General features: G+C 55.9%; 1 protein-coding gene across 3 annotated transcripts in view; it reads left to right on the top strand.

The window, feature by feature from the left end:
- The window catches only part of PAX7 (paired box 7), a 97,202-nt gene that overhangs the window by 54,459 nt on the left and 17,725 nt on the right, over positions 1-25,018 (top strand). For all 3 annotated transcript variants that reach the window (XM_037045065.1, XM_037045066.1, XM_037045064.1), the window contains exons 6-7: positions 2,724-2,889; positions 4,070-4,272. In XM_037045065.1, coding sequence (XP_036900960.1) covers positions 2,724-2,889; positions 4,070-4,272 — 369 coding nt within the window. The remainder of the gene's footprint in view (positions 1-2,723; positions 2,890-4,069; positions 4,273-25,018) is intronic.

Here is a 25,018-nt window from a genome sequence, read left to right as displayed (position 1 = left end):
TTCCGCGTGGGATGCCGGGCTGCACGGTCCCTCCTGGAGCCCGCCTTTCCCCATCTGTAAATGGTGCCGACTGTCGGCTAAGAGCACCGTCGGAGGGTTTCCGGCGGATCGACAGTTACCAGATGCTGTTCTGAGCGCCTTGCCCGTGTTAACTCATTTGAGGTCCAGAACCACCTAAGAGGTGGGGGCTACATCTAGCCACATTTCACAAAGAAACTGAGGCATGCAGAGAAAACGGAATGTGCCCATCTTGGCTGGGAGTCGGAGGCAGGCCTCAGTCCCAGGCAGTCAGTTTCCAGAGTCACTGCTGTTAACTAGTCATCGTGTTATATGTTGTGAGGCAGGAGGCACCTGCTGGGGTGAGGCAGCCCTGGGGAAACAGGCCAAGAGAGGAAGACGAGCTGAGAGAATTGACAGCAAAGGACGTGTCCTCTCCTCCAGGAAGCCCTCCTGGATTCTGAGAGGTGAAGTTGGAAGCCCTTCCCCAGAGCAGCTCATATGTCACCCTGTCACTGCCCTGGAAGGCAGCAGTTCTTGGAGGTGCCTGTCGTGTGCCCCGGAAGAGGGCAGCTAAGGCCAAAGCCTGTGCACGTCCCTCTTGGCGTCTCGCTGAACACAGCTCAGAGTCCCAGTGAAGGTTTGAGATATGGAGGAAAAGCAGGGGAAGGCAGGGGAGGGAGAAGAAGGCCTCCTACTTTACTCCGTATCTTCCTTTGGGGAGAAGCTGACCCACCCCTAAGGAGCGGCTGCCTTGGAACGGACTAGAACAGCGTGCCCCACACTGAAGTTATTCTCCGACCGTCTTCAAGATTTTTGCCATATTTTCACATGACCCGTGTTGTTCTTCTTATGAAATCAATGCATTTTAACATAAAAGTATATCTGAATCTCATAAAAGGAAGGCAATTGGAAATACACACAAAGAAAAAAGATAGGATCAAGGCCCTTCCGGAAAATGTCACCTCCCAAGGCTCCTCTCGGTGTTAGAAAGTCAGGAAGGATGCGTTTGCACTGAGCCAAGACCAGAGGCCTGGAGAGGGGGCACCTCGGGGCTATTGAGTATCTCTGGCCATCTCGGACTCTCCCCAGCGTGGAGTGACAGGAGCCCCACCTTTTGGAAAGGGCTGAATTAAAACACCCCCCACGGAAGAAGGGAACAGGAAAACACTGCTCATTCCTCCCAGTTCAGAGGCAGCCTCCTTTCTGATGGCCCCAGCCCAGGACACCCCTGGGGAAGCCCTCTGGGCCCCAGCAAAGTGGGGAGGAGCCAGGACTTCCATTTGGTTTGGCCTCCAGCTTCCCCTCCAGGTGTAGCTGCCTCGACTCCTTTCTTTGTGAATCCCAAACTGGGGAGAGCCGGCTGCGCTATCCATCCGGCTTGGGAAGCCGCACACTGTTTCCCCCCTGGGAGAAAAGACAAGCAGGCACCCCTCTGCCTGACGAGACTCCCCTCCTGCATGTCAGCAGGCGTGGACTGGAAGTTTGGGGGTCTTCAGTGGTCCTGTGCTAGGGGAGGTCGGGGTCTTCTCCCCACCAGCAGGGCCTGCCAACTGCGCCTTGTGGCCCCAGCCCCAGGAAAGCCATTTCTGTCTCCCCTTGTTCACTCATCCATTCAGCAAATATTGGCCGAACCCCTACGGAGCGGGGAGCCAGGGGTGCAGGCCTCTGTCCCCAGAGCCTGGAGCTGCAGGGACAAAGAAAAGCATCGCCCCCCAAAATGGTAAATAGGATCACTGTGTGAGGAAGCGCACTCGAGGCCTCCTGAGAAAGGGCTGCAGGAAGGGTGTGCCAGGTAGAGGGAACAGCATGTGCAGAGCTTGAAGGCAGAGAAGAGCCGCCTCAGGGCAGCCCCTGCTTCACACATTCTCCTCGCTCTGGCCCAGCCTAGGACTTGTTGCAGATTCAGACCAGTGAGCTCTGGAAGGGCAGGTATTTAAGTTCGAACCTCAGATCCATTGAAGACTATTGGTGTGGTCTTGGCAAGTTATTCAACCTGTGTGAGCCTCAGTTTTCCCTTCTGTAAAATGGGAATAGGAAGCCGTGTCTCGCGGTTCTACTATGGACAGACATGCGCAGCATCAGCACAGGTCGTGAAGGTCAGGGAGTCTCAGAGATGTTACCTGGTTTCCACTGGTGCTTAACACACCCCTGTGTCCATGGGAGGTGGGTTTCTCCAGTCAAGGGGGCCTGTGACAGATAAGCGAAGTGGGGTCTCAGGCACCAGACAAAAAACCGGTTTTCACAGCTGAGTCTGGCAGGCAGGTCTGGTTCGGGTGGGTTCTGGATGTGTGGCGTCCTCCTTGGGGGCTTCCTGGAGGAGGCAGGAATTGAGCCGAGCATGTGTGGGAACAGGACAGTCACCTGTTGATCTCCCTCAGGGCAGGAGCAGCTGCCGTGGAAAGAGCACTGTACCCAGAGTCACACAGCCTGTCACCTGGGCAAGTCACTCACTCTCTCTGGGTGTCAGTTTGCTTGTCTGTGAAATGGGAGTAATGATAATAAGCTTGTCACTAGGAGGCCTTGAGGACAGAAGGGGACTGTGCCTATGAAAGCTCTCTGCAAACTGTCCCCAGCAGTGTGAAGGAGGGCATGTCCTCCCGCAGGGGGAGCACGCTGGCTGGACCGAGGGTGACGGCTGGGGGGCACAGGTTCTTTCTGGCTGAGTCTCAGCTCTCTGCCAGGATCTGGGCTGAGGGCTCTGTTCTCCACTCTCGACCCACCAGGTCTGGTTCAGTAACCGCCGCGCCCGTTGGCGTAAGCAGGCAGGAGCCAACCAGCTGGCAGCGTTCAACCACCTTCTGCCAGGGGGCTTCCCGCCCACCGGCATGCCCACGCTGCCCCCCTACCAGCTGCCGGACTCCACCTACCCCACCACCACCATCTCCCAAGGTGAGTGCCCAAGCCCCATCCCAGCATTTTAGCCATGCCCTCTGTCCCTTCACCCTCGGCCCACACGGTCCGTCCTTCCTTAACAAAGAAGGAATGAGAAGGGTTGTGTGTTTATGACCCTTTGTCTACTTTCATGTGGACAGTCTATTAAGACAAAAAACAAGGGAGATCCTGCCCTTGAACTTCTTGGTTCTGCCAACAGGCTATAGAGCACCTCGGTAAGGATTAACAAGGTTACTCCCATGTCTACGTTTAGAAGTTCATGTAAAGTCTCACGAACTTCCGGGTCTTATTCAAATGCAGAAGAGGTGGCCCACGTTGGGGGAGGAGAAGGGTTCTTCCCCTTCCTCCTTGGCTCCTGTCTCCAAGTGCACCCTCCCCCCCTTCCCACCCCCCTCAGTCCCCCCTCCCAGCACACGGTAGAAACCCCACTACCTGACATCTGCCTCCTGAAGCCCTGGTGGTCTCTCAAAGGGCTGGCAGACAGGCCGGAGCTCTGGAGGCTGAGGAGAGAAAGAAGTAGGGGACCTCCTCTGGGATTCTTGATGAGACACTAACCTTCCCGGAGGATGGTGGTCCTGTCGCCAGAGGCTGTAAGAGGGGCCCTAACAGCAGAATAGCCTCTGAGCAGCTAGGAACAGAGACAGCAGTTCAAACCTTGGCCACACCACTCACTAGTCGTGTTACCTTGCACAAGAGCCCCTACCCCACTGAGCCTCAGTTTCTTCATCTATAAAATGGGAACCGTAGTCTTGCTTCATACCCTTAGTGTCTGTGGAAGCACCTGGCAAGTGGTCGATGCTCACCAAATACTACTGAGACAGGCCTGGGTAGGTTTGGACAGAGAGTCCCCACAAGGTCTGACTTTTAGTCCAGGTAATTACTAGGCTCCCAATGTGTGCCGAGCCCTGAGTGACAGGGGCGGTGCACAGTTGCCTAGAGGTAGTCTGGAATGTTAGTTGGCTGTCAGTCCAGACTTGGCCAGTCCCCAGTGTCCTGCCTAGAAGCCAGCTTGACCCATTTCAGGTATCAAGAGACAGTCCCTTCCCTCCATTGTATGGGGACTGGAAGAAGGAGGATTGTAGCTTGCTTTCCAAACAGGAGGTTCTTTCCCTGCCCTGGGAGGCCCACCCTCCAAGGTGAGCCACCCGCTCAGGCCCTCCCCTGGGTCTTTCCACAGATGGGGGCAGCACCGTGCACCGGCCCCAGCCCCTCCCGCCATCCACCATGCACCAGGGGGGGTTGGCTGCGGCCGCGGCGGCTGCGGACACCAGCTCTGCCTACGGAGCCCGCCACGGCTTCTCGAGCTACTCCGACAGCTTCATGAACCCCGCGGCACCCTCCAACCACATGAACCCCGTCAGCAACGGCCTGTCCCCTCAGGTAGGTGGCCTCACCCCTCTGCCCAAGGTCCTGTCTCCAGACACCCACCAGCCCAGGCCTCAAGGGCTCCAGGTGACCCCAGTTGGCTGTCCTTGGGGAAAAAGTCACTGCGCTCTACAAAGCCACTGGCTGTTGGGTACCTTGAGAGGGTTTAAATACCTCCACTTGTCAATACTTTGTGATCCATCACCTTGGCTTTATCTTCGCAAGCTGCAGGCCTGGGTGACTCACTGGTGGAGGCAGAAGAAGGGTTTTCAGAACACACTCCCATACTCCTTGCTGCCCAAGCTCATGAAAATGGCCACCACCTGCCTTGGGGCTGTTGTCCATGAAAGTCGGGCATTGTCAGAATGTGCATTGGTGGGGCCTTTGCACCACTTCCTGTGGGGTGCTGATGGTGGCTGGGGCTTTGTTCTAGAACCAGCAGTCCCTCCTGGATTCCACCCTGTGTTCCATCCCCCCGCCTTTCACCAGGAGTGACCCACGCATGAAAGGCAGGGCCATGTCCTATTGGTGGAAAGAATTGTGGCTGGGTTCCTTGGGGAAAACCCTACTCCCATTGGGTCTTGGAACTCTGTTCACTCACATGTGATTGGCTGCTGGTTAAGTCACTCATTGCCTGATGGTGCTGTTAGAAGTCCTGGGACCTACTTACATGAAGTGGGGAGGACCATGCTGGGGTTCGAGGTGGGTAGCAGTAGGTTTTGGGGAGCAGGACTTGGTGATGCTGGAAGTTTTAGTGAATTTGAGGAACTGGTGAGTTCATTTCTGTAGCAATAGCAGGCTCTCAGTTGTCCACAAGGGGGGGTGGGGTTCACCCTGCCTCCCACCTTCTGAGACACCGCCCTCTCTTGTGTGGTGAGCATGCGTGCGATACAAACCTACCTGTATGAGGGGGATAGAAAGGGAAAGGCTTGGAGGAGGTTTTAATCCCAGCTCTGCTGTTCAGGTGTTAGGCAAGGGAGCATCGTTGAGCCTCAGTTTGCCCCCATTAAACGAAAGAGCAATTGAACAGTGTCCCTAACCTGCTAAGAAAGATGTTCTCTGCATTCATGTGCTATTGGGTTAAAGCACCCCGCACAGAGCCTGGCTCAGTAGGGGCCAAGTAAACATCAGTTCTCTTTTCCATCCCACCCCTCCATTACCAAGACAATAGAATTAGTCTAGAGACCTGATGCTTGAAACAAAAGGGGCCAAAGGGGAGGTCAACTGCAACCCCCACCTCCCCACCGTGGCCATGTCCATCTACCTGCCTGTTTTTTGTAAATAAAGTTTTATTAGCACACAGCTGTGTTCCTTCATTGATGTATTTATGGCTGTTTTTGTTCTAAACAGCACAGTTGAGTAGTTTCAGAAGAGACCAGATGGCCTGCAAAGCCTAAAATATTTCCTATCTGGCCTCGATGGAAAAAATTGCCCCCTCCACCCTGGACTAAAACATTTCCAAGAATGTTAATTTTCTGCATGTTTTTGGTTCATTCCTGTTTGCCTCTATTCATGTGTGGGGTTGAGGGCCAATTGCATTTTAGTTCCATCATTTACTTGTGGGTAAGTTCCATTCTCCTCTCTATGCCTTGATTTTCTCATCCATGAGATGGGGACAATTTAGCACCTGTTTCACAAGGTGATTGGAGACTAAGTGAGGTGATCTATGTGACGTCCTTAGCCCCGGTCCCTGCAGAGTTGAGTGCCCCGGAATCATGTGCAGCTGAACGCTGGGTTCCTAACGGTGATGCACCCAGTCCCCTTGCGGCCCACATTATGGGGGGAGGGGATGCAGCCTACAGACCAGAATGTTTTCCTAGTGGGACCCAGTAGAGCCTCTTTGGGATTCAAGGCCACGACCTCTGTCTCACTAGTGCCGGGGACTCGTGGGTCCAGCTAACCTTCCAGAGTCACGAGGCAGGGTAGGCACAACCGGGTCTTGGAGCTGGCTGGGTAAGGATGCTGCGGAGACCCGAGGTATCCACACCCAAGAACATGGTCCTGGCCTGGCCTCTTGGTACAAACCAGTGGGAGGAGCATCACTTGGAAGTCTGAGGAGGGACACTGAGATTATGTGGCCAGCCACCTCACTTTACAGCTGGAGGGCCCAGGACACACGCATTGTCTGAGTTCAGGGCACCTGTCTCCCTGACCCCTACTCCTCCTGGCCCACTGCTCTCAGCATGGGCTGAGGTTCATCTCCAAAGCAGCACTTTGTCACAGGGCAGAGGAGAGTGGGTAAACCGGGGGTCCCTGGCTTCTGTAGTGTCGTTTGCAGCAGGGGGTTAAAGAGTGAGGATGTTCCGCGTGCTGTTGGGGTCCAGCACTGAACCTCAGTGAGGGAGGGAAGGGGAAGAGAAACTGACCCACTAATGCAAGCAACCAGGCCCAGCCCAACCCTCCCCACCACTCAGGGCGGAGAGGCTGTGAGGCCGTGATGGATCGGGCGGACTTCGGACATGCACTCACCCAGAGGTTCCCACCAAAGGTGTGAAGACAGATGGAGGGTCTGACAGGGGCAGAGGGGACCGGGAGGTGAACAGCTGCTGAGGGGAGAGGGGCTGCGTGCAGGGCAGACACGGGGCCAGGCCATGTGTGCTTCTGAGCGCGTGACCCTCCAGGGTTAAGCTGCGAACACTTCCTGAAGGAAGAGGGCAGCCCAGGGGGCGTTTGGGTCTTGTAGAGAAGTTCCCAGCATTTCTGAACCCCAACACCCACCCGGCACACTCCCTCCTCAGTCTGAGCAGGCCCGCCCAACCTCTTCAGCACGTCTCTGTGGTCTGGGGAGCCGTGAAGGTTCTCCGCCAAGACTGATCCATTTTCCATGACCTATCTCCCCAACAGGAGGAGCTCACCTGGGCAAGAGGATGGGCCCCGTGTGGTTGGGGCTTCCCCCTGGGCTGTGGGCTGGAGCATAACCCCTCACACAGAATCACAGGTCCCTGCCACCGCTGCCCACGTAGCCTTGGCCCAAAGGGATTATGTTGGGGGCTAAAGTGGGGGTCCTGCTGAGCACCTGCTGGTCACACCCACTGGCCTGGTACCATCTGGGAAAGGTGTGCTTCCTCTCAGGGGCTGACCTCATCTCCATTTCAGACTGGCCTGGGCAGCAGGGGACTGTGAGCCTCCGGGGCTGCCCAGAGAGACTGCCCAGCCAAATTCACCAAAAAGCCACTTAGGCCTCTCAGCTCTGTGCCTGAGCCCTGACTCAAAGGTAGCAAATAGTTATGGGTGCCTGTTCCATGCCCCGCCCTGTTCTAGCATCAGCCAGTGAACAGGAGGGATGGAGACCACTGCCCTGCAGAGCTGGCTGTGTGGGGCAGACAGATGATACGCATCATAAAACAGCCCATCACGGTTGCCCACCAGTGTTGACAAGGACAGCTCACTTTCTGAGCCCCTGTTACTCAGGCCCTGCTTAGTTTCCAATATTCTTTTTTTAGAGTGTATTTTATTGATTATGCTATTGCAGTTGTTGCATTTTTTTTCTCTCCTTTTCCCCCCTCCACCCTGCACCCCTACTCCCTCCAGCATTCTCCCACCTTAGTTCATGCCCATGGGTCGTACATATAAGTTCTCTGGCTTCTCCATTTCCCATACTATTCTTAACCTCCCCCTGTCTATTTTGTACCTACTATTTATGCTTCTTATTCCCTGTACCTTTTTCCCTGTTCTCCCTTTCCCCCTTTCCCATTGATAACCCTCCATGTGATCTCCATTTCTGTGATCCTATTCTAGTTGTTTGCTTCGTTTGTTTTTGTTTTTGTTTTTTAGGTACAGTTGTTGATCGTTGTGAGTTTGTTGTCATTTTACTGTCCATAGTTTTGATCTTCTTTTTCTTATAAGATCCTTTAACATTTCATATAATTAGGGCTTGGTGATGATGAACTCCTTGAACCTGACCTTATCTGGGAGACACTTTATCTGCCCTTCCATTCTAAATGATAGCTGTGCTGGATAGAATAACCTGGGATGCAGGTCCTTGCCTTCCATGACTTGGAATACTTCTTTTCAGCCCCTTCTTGCCTGCAAGGTCTCTGTTGAGAAACCAGCTCACAGGGGGACAGAACCAGGACTCAGCCCTTGTCTCTACGGCCTGAGTGCTTCACCACTCACACTCCTGCCTCAAAAATGCCCTTGACCTTGCTGTCTTTTTTGGAGATTGGTTGGCAGCCAGAAGAAACCGTCTCGGGAAGCCGGTACCTTCAGCTCAGTGGAGGGGAAAGCTCACTCAGCCCGTATCATAGACAAGAAAACTGAGGACAGGACCACAGTTTAGGGGCTGGTGGGCAGAACCGACTCAAACAGGAGAAAGCCTTCCTAGAGATTTGGGTAACCACAAGGCTTCTTGCTCTCCTAGCCTGGCCCCCACCCACCCGCAGAGCCAGCCATATAGGATCAGGCACGTATCACATGCACGTCCCCGGCCATGCGTGCCTGGTCCTTCTGAAGAGGAAGACAACTTGTGCCCATGAGACCTCTCACTCTGCTGGCTCATTGAAGGCTAGGACCCAAAGACCCCTCAGCCCACCCTGTCCCCTTCACTCCAGGCTGAGAGTCAGTTACTTGGATAACAACTGCGGGCAGCTTAGGACAAAAGGAACCCTTTGTGACCAGAATTGCCTTGAATAATCTGATACCTGCAGACTCATCACTTCCCACTGGCCTGCATGTAGGAATCTCAAGCAGGGCGTGCTTTTAGGGGTGGTGGGCAGAGAGATGTAAAGGAGACATGGAAGCCTGTCCTTAGGGACTCCTCAGTTATGACGGGGGAGACATAGCTCCTGACCCGAGAGGGACCCAGCTCCTGTCTTCAGGAGGTCATGTCCTTAGATGCCCTGGCGTGATGGTGGAATCTCAGCCCTCTCCTGCAGAGTCCCCACTATGATGGGACAGGCAGGCACCCAAAGTCGTTTGCAGCTGCAGCGTTTGCCAATCCAAGCTCCCGAGCAAAGAATCACGTGCGAGGTTTTGCCATTTCGAGGGTCATCTGGGCTGGAGACCAGAGGCAGGGTGCCCTGGGCAGGGAGCTTCGTCAGGACCTGTGTGTGTGCCCCCAGGGGGCAGCTGGAGCTTCCCTCTACCCCCAAGCAATTTTAGATGCAGATTGGACCAGAATGGGAGGTGGAAACTGAGGCCCAGAGAGGGAGAGAACGTTGCCCCAAATCTCATCATCCCACTGTCAGCAGTCAGTCTGGGACGACCACTCAGGGCCCCAGACTCCAGCCAAACCCTTGCCCCTTGGAAAGGGGGCATTTCTGTCTTGCCACCACCTCCTTCGTGATGTCCCACATCGGTGGCCCCTCTGCTTCTCTCTGCAGCTTAACCCGAAAGAATGTGTCGAAGGGATTTACATATTTACAATTCCCCAACTCCGCCCCCAGTGAATTAATGAAAAATATTCTCTAAGTGTCGTTTATTACCTGGCCACAATCACAGTAGACCAAGCCGTTTTGTCCTTGCCTTCCTGTGCCTGTCACAATTACTAATGACAGCCAGCGTGGCGTGATCGCTGACGATGGGCCAGCCGTGGACACGGCTCAACACCGTGCCTACTTCCACTCATTGAATCTTGGCAGTCCTTGTGACTTTCGTTTTACAGAGGAGGAAATTCACTCTTCCAGGGTCATCCATCCATTCTCTAGCCATCCAACAGATATTTATTAAGCCCCTACCATGTGCCAGGCTCCGTGGTGGGTTCTGGGAAATGGCAAAGCTGCATTGAATGGTCCAGCTGCAGAGCCCACAATACTATTTAGTTGTATTAACCCGGGGAGGTCGGTCTTACGGTTCATACGAGAAAGCTGAGGTTTGCAGTCACAGGGGCATAGCCAGGTTCAGAGCTTCCCTCTCTTCCCAGACCCAGGAGAAATAAAGCTCAAGGCTTTAGTTTTACTTCCTGATGAATGGGGTCCCCAGAATGCCTTTCAACAGCAGATGCCCACTGCTGCCCTCCTGGCATCATTCAAGGCCTCCAGGGGAGCCAGCCCAGCAAGGAAAGACCCCATCAGCCTCTGGGGTGCCGCATCCCATATAAGCACTTGGCCTCTATGAAATCATTCAAGCCCCACAGAAACCCTCCACTTGGGGAAACAGGCTCAGAGAGGTTGAGTAACTTGTTGAAGGCCACAGAGCAGGTGAGCGGTGGAGAGTCTGCCTGACCCAGGCAGACCTGCCTGACCCAGACTGCTGCACCTTCCCTTGACCTTTAGCAGGATGAGATCAAGTTTGCTCGCTGGGGAACTGAGCTGGGCCCCTCACGTCATGGGCACAGGAAACTCCTTTGCCTCCTTCTCCTCGCACTTCCTCTTTGTATTTCCCCCCTTTATTGGTGACACTGCATTTATAATAAGCATTTAAAATGAGTCTTGCTGGACCAGGGACGAGGAAGGAGGAGGGAGTGGGAGATTTGTAGGCAGGGAGAAAGGGAGGGGGAGTGTAGGGTGTTAAATAGCCCAGAATTTTTTTAAAAACTGATGCAAATCACTGGTAGGAGAGAAAATTATGTGCAATTACGTCCTGATATGGGAAGGTTTTGCCTAGCCCAGGCAACAAGATCTCATTAACAAGCAGAAAATAAGATTGAAATGGTGTGTAAAAGAGCTGAAAAATGAATTTGAATGCTGCGTTTGTCCACAATTACCCCCTCCTTCACACACATTTTATTGCAATTTTTTTATTATTCTTAATCTCTCCGCTCCTCAAAGCAGATTGGGGACATCCTGGCATTACCGGGGCACTGGGAGGAGGTGTGGAGGATTTCCTGCTCTCCTGAAAGGGGACCCTTCTTCTCTCGCACATTTCCCAAGGTTGGGTTTTGGAGGGATCAGACTTCATTTCTCCGGCTTAGCAGGTTGTAGGAACAGGAGGCTTTAACCCCAGCCCAGCGCCCCTCGGGGCCCGCCAGCCCTTTCTCCTCCTGCTTCCCCGGTGGCTCTCCTGCCTCCCACTTCCTTCCCGTCACCTTCTCAGGGTCTCTGCTAGGCTTTCCCTTTCCCGAGAGGCCCCTGCGCAAGAGGAACTGCCTGGCCTTTGCTGACCAGCGGCCCTGGCTTGAAGTTCTGGTTCTGCCACTTCCTAAGTTGCTCTGTGGCCCTGGGGCAGCTTCACCTTCTCTGGGCTTCATTTTGCTCATCTGAAAATGGGAGCAATGACTCCTACCTCTCCGGGGTACCAGGAGGACTAAAGGAGAATCTGAGTAAGGTGCCTGGCACATAGTAGGTGCTGAATAAACGTGCGTTCACTCTCCTCCACCTACCCCCAATCTATGCCCTGGCTTCCAACCCTGCTTTATTCCCAGCCCGTCTCTTCCATCTCTTCCCCCCTTCCCATCTCTCTCTCCTTCACTGTCTTCAGTTGGTTGGAAAATAACGGACTCAGTTTCCAGTCCAGAGCAGTGTTCTGCTGCACCCTGTCTTGGGAAGAGAGGATGCTGGGGTACAAGTAGCACCCCGCTCTGCAGAAAGCACAGGAAATGCTGTCATCCCCCCCCGGGCCCTGGGCAAGGAGGAGCTGGGATGGAAGGACTGACTGGTTCCCACTGGACAGACACTGGCTCCAAGTGGCTTTTCCCAGGGTTAGGGGAAAGCTAACTGAGTCACTCCACCCACCCACCCACTTCTCACCATTTCTCACCATTTCTCACCATGACCAACCGTGACTGTGTGGGGTCAGAGGTCAGTGTGTGGAAAGGGCCAAGAGTCTGTGGCCAGATTTTCTTGCACCGGAAGCCAAACTGGCTTCCACCATACCGGGTGACGACAGCCCAGCACCCAGAGGCCCCCCTGACCCCAGCCACATCTGCCAGCCCCTCATCGTAGCCCTGATGGGGGCACCAACTGAGGGCTGTGGGAACTGTCCACTCAGCTCATCAGGTGTCCCCTTCCCCTGAGTGCCTCTTCCTCTTGACTCCTGGCCAGTCCAGCTTACAGGGCTCAGAGAATTGGCCAGGGGGGCCCTGGGCATCCTCAAGCCCTTCCAGCCCCTGGAGGGACAGATGCTGCCAAGATCCTGCTCTCACATCCAGTTCTGCCGTTGCCCATGGTCAACCTACCTCAGTGGGAAAAGCTGAGCTATTTCCCCCACCCCCGGCGGTCCCTCGCCAAACAAAACCACCTGCTCCTGCCAGTCAGCGGCCAGGCGGCCCACAGGGAGAGGCCTGGGCAGAGTCTGCGCTCGGTGAAAACAGACCCATGTTTACTTCTCTGTCCCTCTCACCCTCTTCTCCTAGGTGGAGGGGAACGGGGTGGGGGGGAGAGGCGAGACTGGGATAAGGAACTTTCCAGACTGCTGGCGAGCCGGGGGAGGGGGAGAATCATTCCCACGCACAGGTCATATGCTAGGAATTGGGGGACCTGTCTTATTGTCTGACTTCTGAGTGACTTTGGAGTCTTTTGTCATTGAGGGAGCAGCGGGGGTTGGGGAGGGCAACCCTGGTCTTTTCTCCTTTCTTAAAGGACTGCGTGGGATTCTGGGACGATGGCATCTTGCGCCCACCTCCCCGAGGGTGGACAAGAGATAAAGGTTGAAGGCTGCCCTCAGAGGCCAGCCCGGGCCTCCCATTTTGCCCACCACTGAAGCAGGCACAGGGACTCCACACCTTGAGGAGGCGGGGGCAGGGGCTTCTCTGCTGCTTCCTGGCCTAAACAATTGGGGAGGGGAGACCTGGATACTTTCAAGGACCCCTCGATTTCAGGGGCCACGGTCTTCAGTAGGACCACAGGCAAGGCAGTGACAGCTGGTGCGAGGTGGTTTATTCGGTAATGCACAGAACTCAGTGTCTGGCACTCAGTAGGTCTGCAAGCACCGTTGACCATCCCCAGGAGTGCTGCAGATCTGAATTCCTTCCTAAGCTGTGCTTCTGACCCACTACGTGATCTCCCTGCTGTTGGCCTCTGTTTCTCCGTCTGTGCAATTAAAGAGACGGACGAACTGCCAGTTAGGAACCTTCCTGCTCAGGGTCTGGTTTCCATGGGTTCTAAGTGATGACACGTAGCCGTGATCTGTTCCCAAGAGCCCTTGAGGCAGCTGATCATTTAGTTTGCGCTTGAATGTCATCACGTGATTCCCTTCAAATTCACTGATCAAGTACGGCATACAGGAGGGCTCAGAGAAGAAATACACATGCCTGTGTCTGCTTGACCAAGTATATATGAGGGGAGAATGTACTCACACCGCCTCTGCCCCCAGCAATGAGAGAATCAGCAGTTGACAGTTTGGTGGGATTTCTGGTCGGACGGGACAGGCAGAGCAGAGGAGTTTGAAGGAGGGGAGGTGTGGCCACAGAAGGCTTCCTGGAAGAGGAGTCTCAAAAAGGAGGTAGGGTTGGTTCAGGGAAAAACAGGAAGGGATAGGAGGTTGGTGCAGAACAGACAGCAACAAATACTACGACGAACACGAAAACGGTGTCTGAGTCAGATACATCACAGCCTCACAGGCTCAGTGGAATGGTCATATGGACCAGAATTCGGATCCTGGATCCTCGACGCTCTGCTGCCTTGCTCCCTGACCCCAAGCAAGTGACATGAGCTCTCTGAGCCTCAGTTTCCTCATCTGTAAAATGGGGTGTTGCTACTCACCTTGCGGGATTATGAGAAATAAATGAGACTGTTTATACTTAGTACTGTGCCTGCCGTACAGGAAGAGCTCATAAGGGACAGCTTTCGCTCCGTGCTGTCCATGTTCTGGTTAGAGACCGAGTCAGCGATGGCCTGCTGGGTTTCTCTGCGCGGCCCATTGCTCAACTGGAACTGGAGGCCTGGCTCGGCCGGGGCCAGGTCTGGTCACTGGTTGGAACGTCAGGCGATCCGAATTCCCTCCCAGCTCTGCTTCTGACCCACTGTGCGGTCTCCCTGCCCTAGGCCTCAATTTCCCCACCTGGGCAATTTAAAGAAACGGACGAGCTGCTAGTACGGAACCTTCCTGCTCAGAGTCTGGTTTCCGTGGGCTCTTTGTATGAGCACGTGAGTCACAGTCTGTAGATCTGCGGGCGGGGCCGGCCCTCCCATCCATCCTGTGCCTCCTCCCTACCCTCCTGGGGCCGAAGCCTGGGTCTGCTGGCTTCCCATTGAACTGTCCAGAGCTGCCTGGTTGGGTGGGAAAGAATGCAAATAGAGGATTTGTCCTTCTTCTTGATTAGCACTGGGGCTCCGAACGAGACAGTCCCCGCAGATAGAGGGGAAGAAAATGAGGGAGATTAGCAATTAATACGGCGGGCGGATCGGAGCTGCTCAGGCCTGTCCCTGGGGTCTCCAGCGGGAGGAGGCCGCCGGGATGGCCCGCAACTGGACCCCAAGGCCCCAGGCAGGAGAGATGGGGAGATTTGGAGGGCCTCGTAGGGCTCCAAGACTTTGCACCTGCTGCTGCCTCCACATGGGCCCCCTTCTCCAGGGCCCCCTCAGCTCCTCAGCCCCTCTTCCTCTATCGTTCCAGGCTGGGCCCCTTCCAGGCAGCCTTCCCGCACCCCCTCATGGTGGGTCGTTGGGCCTTCATTGTTCATTTATCGCACTTTATCAGCATCTTAAAAGTACTTGTATAAATCATAATAGTAACGGTTCAGGGTTTTCTGAGCACTTACCACAGGCCAGATGCTGTGGTATTTAATCTCCTGAACACCCCGCTCAGAAGGGGAAGGCCTCGATCACTTCTCTCTTACAAATGGGGGGACAGAGGCACCAAGCAGTTTAAATCATTTGCGTAAGATAAGTTGCTAACAAGTAGCAGAGCCTGGACTTGAACCCAGCAGCCTGGCCCCAAGAACCATGCTGTTCCGCAGTATAGGTCACAAAAATGGTGTTTCCCACTTGCTGGTGATTTCTTCTGCATTTTGACTCGGCTATTCCCAGGGCCCTAGGAGGCAGGAGAGCAGGGGCGTCAGGTCACAGGCTCTGGAGTCCCTGGGCCTGGGCCCAGTCCCAGCACCGTCACTTCCTGCTTGTATGACTCCAAACAGGTTCTTCTCTGCCTCAGTTTCCCCTCTGTAAAGTGGGTATAATCCGGGTTTCTGTCTCATAGAGCTTATCTGAGTCGATATATGCAAAGCTTGTTCGCTGGTGCCTAGCACAATGCGGGCGGCTCTTTGCAGAGGGGGCTCCCAAATAGGGCCCAGCCTCAGGCTCCCTGTTGCAGAATAATTTCCCCTGGCACCTTTGAGTGTCCCTGCTCCTTCCCGCCTCCCTGTCTGGCATCTGCCCCACCCCAACCTCAGCCCCAGGGCCACCCTCTTTCTGCTGATTCTCATACCTAGCCCCTGCTCTGTCCTGTCCCTCTCCTCAGCTGTGAATATTTTGTGGGGACGGGTGTTCTTAGCTGCCCTCAGAGCTCTCTCGGAGAGCTGGGCCACCGTCCCCCAGGGCATCAGAAGGGTGGGCCCCAGTGCCCACCCTAACCCCTGTGCAGTCTCAGCCAGCCACCCACTCTGCACTGCTATTTCCCCCCGAGTGGCCGGGGCCAGCGCTCCTCTGCAGGGAGGGCGCCTCTGCCCCACTCCTGGCCCAGCCAGGCCTGTCATCCCACTTATCTCCTGTAGCCAGTGCCTCGTCCCAGAACCTTCCCGTGGGCCCAGCTGGTGGGAAAGCACCCCGGTTCTCCTCTGCACACCTCCTCTGCTGCTCCCTTTCCTTGCCCCATTTCCTCCCTCCAATAACAGGCCTCTCCTGGCCCCTCCCCCCAGCCCCTTTCCCCCTCACCCCATTAGCATCACCCCCTCCTAAGCCTCCTGCACCTCTGGGGACTCGGCCCACCCCTTCTTTCAGACCCTCTGTTTCTCGGCCCTCCTCCTTTCTTCCCTCTAAAATCCAGCCCCCCTCCCCAGTCTTTCCCCTAATCTCCCCCATTCTTCTCTACCCCTTCTCTCACTTCCGGCTCTCTCTCCCAAACCCCTTCTTTCTCCATCTTCAACCCCTCCCCTCACCCTGTCCTCCTTCCTGTCCCCTCTCCATTGCCCCTTTGCCGCTGCCTTCCCTCCCATCTCTCGGACTTGTCCAGCTCAAGAATGCTGGGCCTGCAGGCTGGGCTGGGCGCAGGTTCTGGGGGCCCAGGCAGGGGTGGGGGCAGTGAGGGGGTGGAAGGGGGGATCTGGCTGGATCAGCCGCCCCTCCCTGTGCGCTGTGCCGCCACTGCCACTGCCGCTGCCGCCGCGCCTTTGATCCATGGCCCGAGGCCGCCTGACAGTGGAAAATGCGGGGAGACAAAACCACTCAGTCAAAGTGATTCCCAACAACTGTCTCCCCGAGATAAGGATGCGCTCGGGCTCGGCCGCCTGCTTAATTCCCGCTGCCCAGCCTGGGATGGGGAGCAGCGGCGGGCCGGCCGCCCCCAGAACGCTGAGCCCCGATGCCGAGCAGCAGCCTGGGCTGGGCCTGACACCAGGCTTGTGGTCGCAGGTCCTGCCTTCGCCCTCTGTCCCAGGTGAGCAGTGGCCAGGCGATAGGGCCGGTGAGGCTGACCCAGTGAAAGAAGCAGATGGGCATTTTCTTCATTGGTAGTGCCTCCCATGAGGACTTCCTCTCCCATCCCCAGCCCACTCATACCATCCTCTTTGCCAGTGCCCTTGCTGGAACATTCTCTCCCCTCTCTTCACGAGCCACACATACCCTATTCCTCTCTCTGGTCTCAGCTCCTTGGTCACTTCCTCCCAGAAGTCTTCCCTGTGTTGTCTCTGAATTTTAACTTTGTGGATACTGCCCTCTCTCCTAAAGCAAGGACCAGGCTATTCTGGTGGCCTGTTTCAGGCACAAAGCCTGGCATGCAGCTGGGGGCCAGTAAATGGTCGTGGGTGCCCACTGGACACTGAACATCCATTCCATGCCAGGCTGTGGCCCCTGCCTTCAAGGACTTTCCAGTTAGTTCCACTAGAGACAAGCAAGCAAATCGGGAGCCAGAAGCCTCTAGAGAGGAGGGGTGCCCCAGGCAGGGGCTGAGGAGGGGTGTCAGTGGCCCCCAGCACTCTCCTGCTAAGAGGAATGAATACTTTTGGCCTGGCTAGGCTGGATGGACCACCTGGAGGCCCACCTTTGCTTTCTAAGCCCCTTCCCTGGCCCTTAGGTGATCAGATTATGTAAAGTGAGGCCAAAGGGGAACCTTCACCATCCCATCCTAAATCTCCTTGGGGTTGTCTGTCACTGGGACAGAGAGAGCCAGGGTGTTTGGGGGTGATGGCAGCCAGCAGGCGTCATGCAGAGGCAGATTCAGCTCAGGATGAGAAAAGGCTTTCACAGCAGAACTGGCTGGATGGAAAGGTAGAAGGGGCGCCCAGGCCATTGTGGCTAGGTTGGTTGGAGCATCGTCCCATACCCAAAAGGTCACTGGTTTGATACCCGGTCAGGGCAGATGCCTAGGTTACAGGTTCGATCCCCAGTTGGGGCGCAGGTAGGAGGAAACTGATTGATGTTTCTCTCTCTCTTCCTCTCTCTTCCCCTCTCTTTTGAATGAGAATAAAATAAATCTTTAAAAAAAAAAAGAAAAAGGGAAAGGGCAGCCTGGTACAAAGCAGTGAGCCCACCCTCTCTGGGAGGGGGGTGGGGGTGCAGACAGAATCTGGTTTTGTCAGGACTGTGGGAGAGCCTGTTAAAGACCTAAGCTCCCAGGCTCCACCTGACAGATGACCCAGTAGGTCTCTTTCAGGCCAGGAGGATCTGAGTGTTGAAGGCCACACCATCTGGGTGGGGAGGTGGGTCTGAGCCCCAGCATGCATGTTGGCGGCCCGGACTGGGGAGCCTCACCTCGACCCCACTGCCGCCTCAGCACCCTGACTCCCTCTCCCCACCTCTGGGAGTGGGGATCCCCTGGCCAGCAATCTTCAAGCCAGAAGTCATCCTCGGAATAGCGGAGCCACGGCCTCTTTTTAAAAACTGAGACGTCTGCCAGAGCCTGCTCTCTTCCCACTGCCAGGAAAGACTCAGGGGTTAGCAGGGCTTTTCTGAGGGTGGGTGTGGCGGTGGCCGCATCTTTGCAGAGGGTCGGGGGACAGCCTTTATGGCCATCTCTGCCACTCTGCTCCGAGTGGCGTGGACCAGCCCCGCCTTGACACAAAGCCCTGGCAAACCTTCTCCGTCCAGCACGGAGCCCCAGGCAGGGGAGGGGGAGACTCGGCCGGGTCGTGCAAGGGCCCCTGCACCCTGCCTGGCTCCTGTCCCCCTTCCTGCTGGTCTGTTGGGGCCAGCAGAGAGTGCTGGAGGATTAAGGTCCTGTGAGGGCTCTAGTGAGTGTCTTCCACAAAAGGGCTGTGTCCTGGCTGGAGCAGGGGCACGGTGCCCTGGGCAGAATCTCCTCGGCCTCCCCTGAGGGACCGCCTTCCCATCCCCACTTACAAATAATGCCCCCCAGCCCAAAACTTTCTAGATTCCTTGCTGACTCCATCCCCAGGCACCTCCATTCTCCCTTTAGATCTCCAGGGAGAAGCAGCTGTCCCAGCTAGGGTCCCATCTGGCTTTGGCCCCTTAAGTGGCAGGGTCACTGTTTCAGCATCAGTTTCTGTCCACTGAACAGTGATGGCACCCCTGATTTGTCCAGACCTGGTGGTCAGACAGGTATTTGTAGCTGTTTGATCCTCCTGAGCCTCAAGGCCTAGAATCATCACGCCTGTTTTGCAGACTCAAGGTCCACAGCAAGGGGCATTGTCAGGACCCACAAGCCCTGTGCAGGGCTGAACTCCCTCCTCCATGCCGGGCTGCCGGAGCAGGCAGGGCCTAGACCAGACTCTCGCTGTTCCAGGCCTGGTCTGGTCTGCACTTTAACAAGATCCCAGGGGATCTGAGAAGCACGGGCTGAAATGACCTCGTCATGCCCTCCCCAACTCCCCAGCTCTCAGATGTCTCGTCAGCTCCCTGCAGTGACCCAGAGTGGACTGACCACCCAGGACAGCAGAGGAATGAGGAGGAAAGAGGCCTGGGAGGGAAGCTGAAACAACCCGGAGGTCCAGAGGAAGAAGCAGGGGGCAGCGGGCTGAGGGTTCCTGCAGCCCATAGTCCTTCTCTGTGCTCACAGCCAGCTGAGCACGGTGCGAGCCTGGTGCACTAAGCTCCAGGGCTGATTCGGGAGGCGCCTCCGGCTGCAGGTGCAAAGGGGCATGGAAGTGGATGGAGAGACCCATAGCGAGGATCAGGGTGTGAGATGCTGGTGGAGAGAAGAGAGGTGGGTCCAGGCAGACGCTCAGAACTGTCAGGGGAAGTCAGGGACGGAGGGGCAGCACAGACAGAGAGTCCAGGAGAGAAGCACATGGAGAGAGACCCCCAGAGACTGAGAGAGACAGAAACAGGAAGAGGGAGAGAGAGAGAGAGAGAACAAGAGACAGACGACATAGAGAGAGGTGTGCAGACAGGGACAGCGAGAGACCCAAGATTGAACCTGGCCTGCCACCTCCTAGCTGGCGGCCTTGGGGAGGGAACAGCCTTGGGTTCCTCCATTAGCGGGAACAGCAGCAGCGTGGTCCCTTCCTCCTCCTCCGTGGTAACCTGCCAGAGCCCAGCCTCTCTGCATACGTCTTTCTCCCACCCACAGTCCAGGGGTCCATGGCAGGGACCTTTTCCCAGGCAAAGCGGGCAGCCCTGGCCGAACCCCAGATGCCCCGCCCCCAGCCCCGGCCTCCTGGTCTGGCGGTGGTTGGTCCCAGAGCCCCAGGAGCCTGGGGTGAGAAGTCCTGCCCTTTTGCCAAGTGTTTCCCTTTAGTTCCAGATGCCACCCTGACAGGTGCTCCCCTGTGATTAATGTCCCCACCCCCTAGGCCTGGGACCAGCCCTTCCTCCCCAAACCAGAGTCGGTGGGTATGTGGGCTGCACCAGGACCAAGCCTTCCAGAACCCCCTCCTGGTCCCCTCTTTGTCAGCCTTCCCTAGCCACCAGCAACAGAGAAGAGACCCCTCCTCCAAGCCACCTCAGATGAGCCAGCTGAGTTTTCATTCAAGTCTCTGTCTCCATCGGTGTCACAGTGGTAGTTAATAACTGCGGGTGCCCTGGGGAGGAGGCCATGTCAGCAAAGCGCTGGGAGGTCCTGGGGGCACCGCAGAGAGGCCGCTGCCCTGAAGGGAGGCCCGGCAGCCCTGAGAGTGGGGTCAGTGATGGTGGACGTGGGGTAACTCAGCTGCCAGCGACGCATCAGGCCGGGTACGGGACACGCAGGCTTCAGCCACTCAAAGGCCCTGTGCTGTGCAGCCAGGGGGAGAGCCGGGTGGGCTGGGGCACTGCTGTCAGAGCTGGGGACCATGGTTGGAGATGGGGGTTGATGCTGAATCGGTCCTGGTTGAACTGGAGCGTTATCGCCTCAGTTAAATAGGAGATCGTAACACTTAGGCAATCTAACTCTCTAGTCAGAAACGGTGGCTATCAGCTGTGTGGTCTGGAACTCTCTGTGCCTCAGTTTCCTCAGCTATAGTACGTGGATGGCGTAGTCCTATTCCAGAGGGTTGTGATGAGGAACAGGTGGGTGAACACGTGAAATACACGAAGGAAGCATGGATGAACTCTGAGCTAGAATTACGAGTGGGTGCAGCAGCCAGGTCATGGGAGCTGGGGACCCAGGCTGGCACTGGGGTGCATGAGGGCTAGGTTGGGGTGGGGACTCCACCAGGGTTCCTTTCCCCACCTTGCCCACCCCCGTCCCGTGCACCCCAAGGCAGTGCCTCCCCTGCCCAGCCCGCAGCGCCTGCTAGAAAGTCCCTATCTCCGCCGGAATCTCTCCCGTCTCTCCCGGGCCCTGAGACTGAAAGGAGCCGACGTCTCTCCACGCAGTCCCCAGCCTCTTGTTTGTTTGGTATGTGGGAGCCGAGGGCACGTTTTTGCTAATTTTGTGACTGCCTTTATCAAACCGGGATGCACAGACGCTTTATCCTCGATAAGTGGATTAGTCGGCGTGCTAAACAAGAGGGTGTGGGACTCGGGGCTGCTCCAGAGAAGGTGTTTGTTTAGAAAAGAAAGAGCCTGCGTTCCCTTCCCCATGCAGGTGAGGCAGGCAGGGCCCGGGGGAGCTGGAGGGCCCTCCGTGCTCCTCCCTGGCAGGGGGAAGCCCTGCTTGGTAGGAACTCTCTACAGCGCAGGCGAAGAGGTCAGGGGAGGCTGGGTTTCAGAGGGACAACCCCTGGGCCCCTCTGGGGAGGGGAGCGTGGAACCCGCACTCAGTCCAGCTGCCTGGCACCCCTGGGCATCTTTGGGGAATGTTACCTCCTTGGGCAGCAGCTTCCTGTTCCCCTTCTCCAACCTCCCTCCGCCTTTTCCTTCCTTCCTTCCCTTCCTCCTAGCCTTTTACTTCCTTTTTTGTTTCCTTTCTGCCTCCCTCAAACATCTCCAAAGGCCTTTTTTGCTAAGTCCTATGAGTCCAGACACGGGTAAGGCATGGTCATTGCTTTTACAGACAAAAGCACAAAACCAAGCCAACTAATTAACAGGCCCTCAAACTAGGCACATGGGGGCCATTCGGGTTACACATTGGGCTTCTCAAACCTCTGTCCAAAGTACCCCTGATGATAGTGGAGTGTGTTTCCCCACGAGGCCCTGCAGGGGGTATCACAGATGTTCACGGATTATCTTTAAAACGCACGCTCACTTTGCATTCTTTGCCACAGTGGAGCCATTCTGGTTGGCCATACGAATGAAATAAATTAGCATCGGGCGGAGGTGACTCTCCAGGAAGTCGCACCACGTTTAGCGCCTGAGTTTGCGCAGTGCGGGATGGTGCAGCCTCCTGGATGCTGGCACTGAGGGAGGAGTCGTGGATGGCTGGACGTCTCCAGTGTGAGCGACCAAGAGGGTCACAGAGTCATCAGAGACAGAAACAGGGAGTGCAGGAGGGGGGCCTGGATGGGGGGGGTGGAGGTCAAGGCCAAGAGGTCAGGACAGAGACATGGATTTCAGAGGCATGTCTCCTCTGAGACGCTTAGGGGGAATGAGATGCTCAGGGAGAAAGGAGAGGAAGAGGCTGGGAGGATGCTTGGTCCAACTGTTCCCCCCATGGGGACCCTACTTTTTTCCCCTTACGTTTTTAATGAGTGGCCAGGATCTTGAGGCCCCTGCTCTGTGCCTCAGCGAGAATCTGGCTGAGGGTGAGAGTGAGACGGGGAGCAGAGACTCTAAGATGGAAGGGACGGGAAAGGATGGAGCCGAGCATTTGGGTCCCCAGCTGGTCCTTAGCAGCGTCTGCCCTCCCCAAGCTGCCTCCAGCTGAGTGTCATTTTGCTATTTATTTACATGTAATTATTGCTATGAGGTGCAGATATTAACGCTGTCAAGAGCAATTTGCTCTGACATTTTTCACTCGCTCAGTGCCCCCGCCACTCTCGCTGGAGCCCAGGGCTCTCCCTGCTCCGGCTGCCGCGTGCGCTCGGTGGCCAGGGCGGGAACCACCCAGCCGGCAAGGAGTGGTGTCGGCAAGCTCACCCGGCTCCTCTGCAAACTCATTAGGCTTTGAAATTGAATTTGGTCTGGGAGAGGGCTGACTGGGCCCTGCTCCACCCGGCTGAGGCTGGCGCAAGGCCTCCCTGCCCTGGCTTCCTCTGAGAAAACGGGGCAGAGGCTGGGTTGCTTTGGGGCAGGGCCAGTGCCTGAGGCTGGCGGAGGGCAGCACGTGAAGAGGATGGAAGGTCATGGTCAGAGGTGACAGCCCATACAGCCTCATGATGGCTCTGGCACAGAGGTCAGACGTGGCGGCTAGAACCCTCTTGATGCAGTTTCCTGTCACCGTACGAGAAAATCGGGCAGCTCTACCTTCGGGGCTTTATGGCAGTGGACACCTATAGCCACCCGACAAAGAGGCTCTCCTATGGAGCCAGTCAAGCACCTTAGCCAGCTTGGGGGTGGGGGAGGATGGCGCCATGGGGCTAGGACAGGTGCTGGGCCGGCCCTGCAGCGGGTCCTGCAGGTAGACGATAGAAAGAGCATTAACTTTGCAGTTATGTCTCCCGAGCTCACATCCTAGCCCACCGCTTACTCAGTAATTCACAGGCTTGGGCCAATTGCTTAGCGCCCCCAGAGCCTCAGTTTTCTGATCTCACACACGGAGCAGCCACTAGCCCTCTGTCACTGGATCTAAGGGACTCCGACACTGGCCCTTACTTGATCTTATCAGGAGGCGTCAGCAAAAGCTTTGCACGCAGCTGTGTCGCCACTGCTGCCTGACGGGGGTGCTACCTGGCTGCTACGGCTGCTGTAGAAAGACACCAGGGGCCGTAAAATGCATCTGAATTTCAGGAAGATAAAAATACCCATCCTCCTAGGCCTTGGCTGGTGTAGCTCAGTGGATTGAGCGAGGACCTGCGAACCAGACGATTGCGGTTTGATTCCCAGTCAGGGCACATGCCTGGGTTGCAGGCCAGTTCCCTGCAGGCCAACTCCCAGCAGGGGACGCACGAAAGGCAACCATACATTGATGTTTCTCTCCCTCTCTCCTTCCCTTCCCCTCTAAAGATAAATAAATAAAATATTTAAAAAAAATACCCATCCTCCTGACAGCTGTGGTAAGGAGTCAATGGCAGTACTGCCTGCACATAGTAGGTACTTGGCATGTATTAGGTGCTTAATCATGGAAGACGATGATCATTTTTTTTGAGCCTTTTGATAACCAGGGTCCATCTTATAGAAGAGGAAACTGAGGCTCATTCATTACTTCCCTCCACTGAACAGACTTGGCTCCTGGGAGAGGGCAAGCGGGGCCTGGGCTATCACGGCCGTGAGTCCTTAACGCATGGTGATATGTGCCAGCTTGTCCACCCAGGTACTAACGAGGCCGGCCTGCCACCACTCACTCCCTGCCATGGCCAATCTGCGTTCATGTCTCTGGCAATTACGCCGGGGGGCCAAGAGCCCAGGCCTCCCCATCCTCCTCCTCCTCTCCCAACCTGGGCCTGGCAAGCCAGGGAGGCGCTTGCCTTACCCCTCACGGCCCTCCTGCCTCCCCGCTTCCCCTCGGCTCAGCCAATTAGGCCCCTGACACCTGGAGCCGCTGACAAACTGTTTCTGTCACTTGCTTTCTGTCTTTCATTAGGGGCCCCGCAGAGGAGGGGGAGCGGGAGGGGAGGGGGAGGAGATGGGATCTTTCATGCTTAGTAAGGCCAAATACATTAATTACAAAACGGCCATTTGCCGCGTGAAAGTGTGCTAATTAAATTTATGCAATCATTATCTTTAAATAGTCATATCTTTCCCAGCGATCGGCCCCTTCTTTCTCCAACCCCGCTGCCGCTCTGAGCAGAGCTGCACTAATCCCTCGCCCGCCATTATCACACCATCAGGGATGGTCTCTGCCTCCCTGGAGCCCCACCAGCTCCGGTGCCTCCGGCGGCCGGGGGCCCTGGGACCCACCCTGCACAGACACCTTCGGACTTGCGCTAACCCAGGATCCTCTCGAGAAGGGAGGAGGGGCAAATTTAGGCTCCCTCCAGGGTTTCCAGATATTTCTATGTTTCTAGATTTTTGGAGATTGACATCTCATAGGCCAAACATTGAAAGTGTGTGTGTGTGTGTGTGTGTGTGCGCGCGCGCCAGAGTTTGTAGCTTCTGGGACAATGAGTGGGAAGTCATTCTGTGCAGCTCCTTACTTCCACACAGTTTTCAGCTAGAGCTTGCAGGGACCCCTGTGGTGGGGAGGGGCCTCTGAAATTTGTTGAGCTGAGGGCTGGGTGTGTGTATCCACAAGACCATCCATTGTTCTTCTCATTCATTCATTCACCTCTGTGCTAGGCCCTCTGCTGGAGATAGACAGATTCACTCGCTCATTTGGGAATTCAGCCAGGCTTTCACTCACTCACAGACATTCGCTGAACACCTACTATGTGCCA

The sequence above is a fragment of the Sturnira hondurensis genome, unplaced genomic scaffold, assembly GCF_014824575.4.
Source record: "Sturnira hondurensis isolate 20B ecotype Veracruz unplaced genomic scaffold, ASM1482457v3 Scaffold0004257, whole genome shotgun sequence".
NCBI classification, from domain to species: domain Eukaryota; kingdom Metazoa; phylum Chordata; class Mammalia; order Chiroptera; family Phyllostomidae; genus Sturnira; species Sturnira hondurensis.
This window is presented reverse-complemented; position numbering and strand designations above follow the sequence as displayed.